Source organism: Phytophthora cinnamomi, assembly GCF_018691715.1.
Source record: "Phytophthora cinnamomi strain GKB4 chromosome Unknown Contig18, whole genome shotgun sequence".
NCBI lineage: Eukaryota > Oomycota > Peronosporomycetes > Peronosporales > Peronosporaceae > Phytophthora > Phytophthora cinnamomi.
Window position 1 is genome coordinate 139,334 of NW_027150951.1, and position 2,137 is coordinate 141,470.

Genomic DNA, 2,137 nt, shown 5'->3' on the forward strand with positions numbered 1-2,137 from the left:
TCACCGGCCTCTTGATTATTCGGATAATCAAGTGCTGTAACTCTGCGTATCGGCCACGGGGTCTTATTATCTGTACAGTCCAGACTCGATCGTTGAATACTGCTAGATAAGACGCCTGCAGGTATTCAGTTGTATGGATCGTACTATGGAGTCGATTCAAGTTTACCACGAGTTACTGCAGGTGGTGTTCCCCAAGTGGTGACCGTATTCATCTATCAGATGGTATGGCCAGTCAACTCAAAATGACTGTTACCAGCGGGTCAATCCAGGCCATCCTTGTTCCGCCTGCCCCAACTCGCAGTTGCGAATTTACTCGACAGCAAGTTCGTGCATCATCAAAGCAGCAGAATGAAGGACCGGTTCAACGACAATCCGTTCCCCGACGTGCATGTATCTGAATTGGAGCGCCAGGAGCTAGAGAAGCTCGTGGACGCATACGTGGATGACTACGTCAAGAAGTACGAGGAGTTCGTGCGGGTTGACAAGAGAAAAGTGGACAAGCGGCGCTGGGACCATATCAAGTCCAAGGAGAACATTCACGTCTACACGGAGCGAACACGAAAGGAGCTCAAGAGAATGGGCATCGAGCCCGAGAACTCGCTGAGCGCGACCCAGCGACTGAAAGCGGGAGCTTCGGCTAAGGACTTGCCTGTAATACTGAGCGTAGGCTCGCTCGTTGGCGAGATGGACGACCTCATGTTCGGTCTCGTGAACCCCACGCTGGACGACATGCGCCTTAAGGCTTCCTACGTACACGACCTGGACAGCGCTGCCGTCCTCCGCTCTGTTGTCAGGCCCAGCAAAACAGAGCCCTACCGTTCTCTGGTTATCAAGTGGATGTCGATCGACGTGCCATTCCAGTCAACAAGTTTTGCGAAAAGCCGTGACATCGTGTACATCGAAGCCACGGGCACCGTTTTCATGGAGAACGGCGAGCGCATCGGGTATCACTTGATGCACTCCATCGACTTCCCGCAGACCACGCCTCTTCCTAACAAGATTCGCGCGAACTTGTCGCTCTTCGCCTGCTACCGGCAGATCGACCGCAATGTGATCGACAGCTTTGTGTGCGCGACCGTGGATCCTGGAGGTCGTATCATGCGAAACCTCTTGCGGTCGGTGGCGGCAGGTGCGATGTTTTGCGTGTCCAACTACGTGTACTGCGGGCAGATGAAGAAACTGGCATGGCTGCTCCAACAACAGCACGTGTCTTACGATCCCCCCGCGAAGAAAACGGAGAACCGAAAGCACTGTGTTGTCTGCGCCAAGAAGTTATCCAATGTCATCGGGAGCATTGGCAAGAGTTCGTGCAAGATCTGCTACGGAAGCGTGTGCTACTCATGTAAGATTCGCCAAAATATCAGTTTCATCGTTATGGGTGGCAAGCTCATCCAGCGCAAGGTGGTGGTGTGTGCGAAGTGCATGGGCGAGGCCACCCAGTGGAACGCGGAGGAGGTGGCCCGAGACCAAATCACGACCTATGAGTCCTGCAAGAGCGACGACGGTAGCAGCTACGCGGCTTGCACAGTTTCCTGCGAGATGTCGTTTCTAGAATCATCCACCACGTCAGTTCTCGATCAAGAGAGCTGGCAGGATATTTAGTTTAGGAGTTGATAGTTATTAGTTGCGGTGTCTGTGTGAGTTTCGCAACCGTAGTAGTGCCGAAGTGTGTGTGTGGCGTAAGCTAACGGAAAGCGTTTAGTTTTCAACTTGGTTGCCCCAGTAACTGTAAAATAAGATGCAGTCTTGGCATATAACTGCGTTTTTTGTTCCCATTGTCATGACCCGCAAACTACCTTTGTATCAGAGTGGTTGTGATATCGAACACGGATTGCGGTCAACTTGCTCGACTTTCGCGTCGAAACTCTACGTGTAGAGCGGTGACGTGACGCCCGACTTCGGCCGTCTTTCCGTCCCATGAACCTAATTGAATTGTTCCGATCGAATCAAGGAGAGAGTGGTGCAACCTTGGAAACAGGCGTAGCTACGCTGAACTCGTCGTTGACAAAGATGTTTGCTATACTGTACACTGTCAAGAAGCCGTAGCGCCAGCGCGAACCGCCAAGCGCTTAGGCAATACCACCCAACCCACTGACGTCGAGTGCTTCGCTGCCATCTAGCCCTTAAGGTGCTGACA

At 52.6% G+C, this 2,137-nt stretch overlaps 1 protein-coding gene across 1 annotated transcript; it reads left to right on the plus strand.

Moving 5' to 3' along the window:
• Positions 1–348: 348 nt before the first annotated feature.
• On the plus strand, positions 349–1,602 carry IUM83_17911 (uncharacterized protein; the record flags this gene model as incomplete). Its single annotated transcript, XM_067942881.1, has 1 exon — positions 349–1,602. One exon carries the CDS (start codon positions 349–351, stop codon positions 1,600–1,602), a length of 1,254 nt encoding a protein of 417 aa, XP_067795916.1.
• Positions 1,603–2,137: the final 535 nt, after the last annotated feature.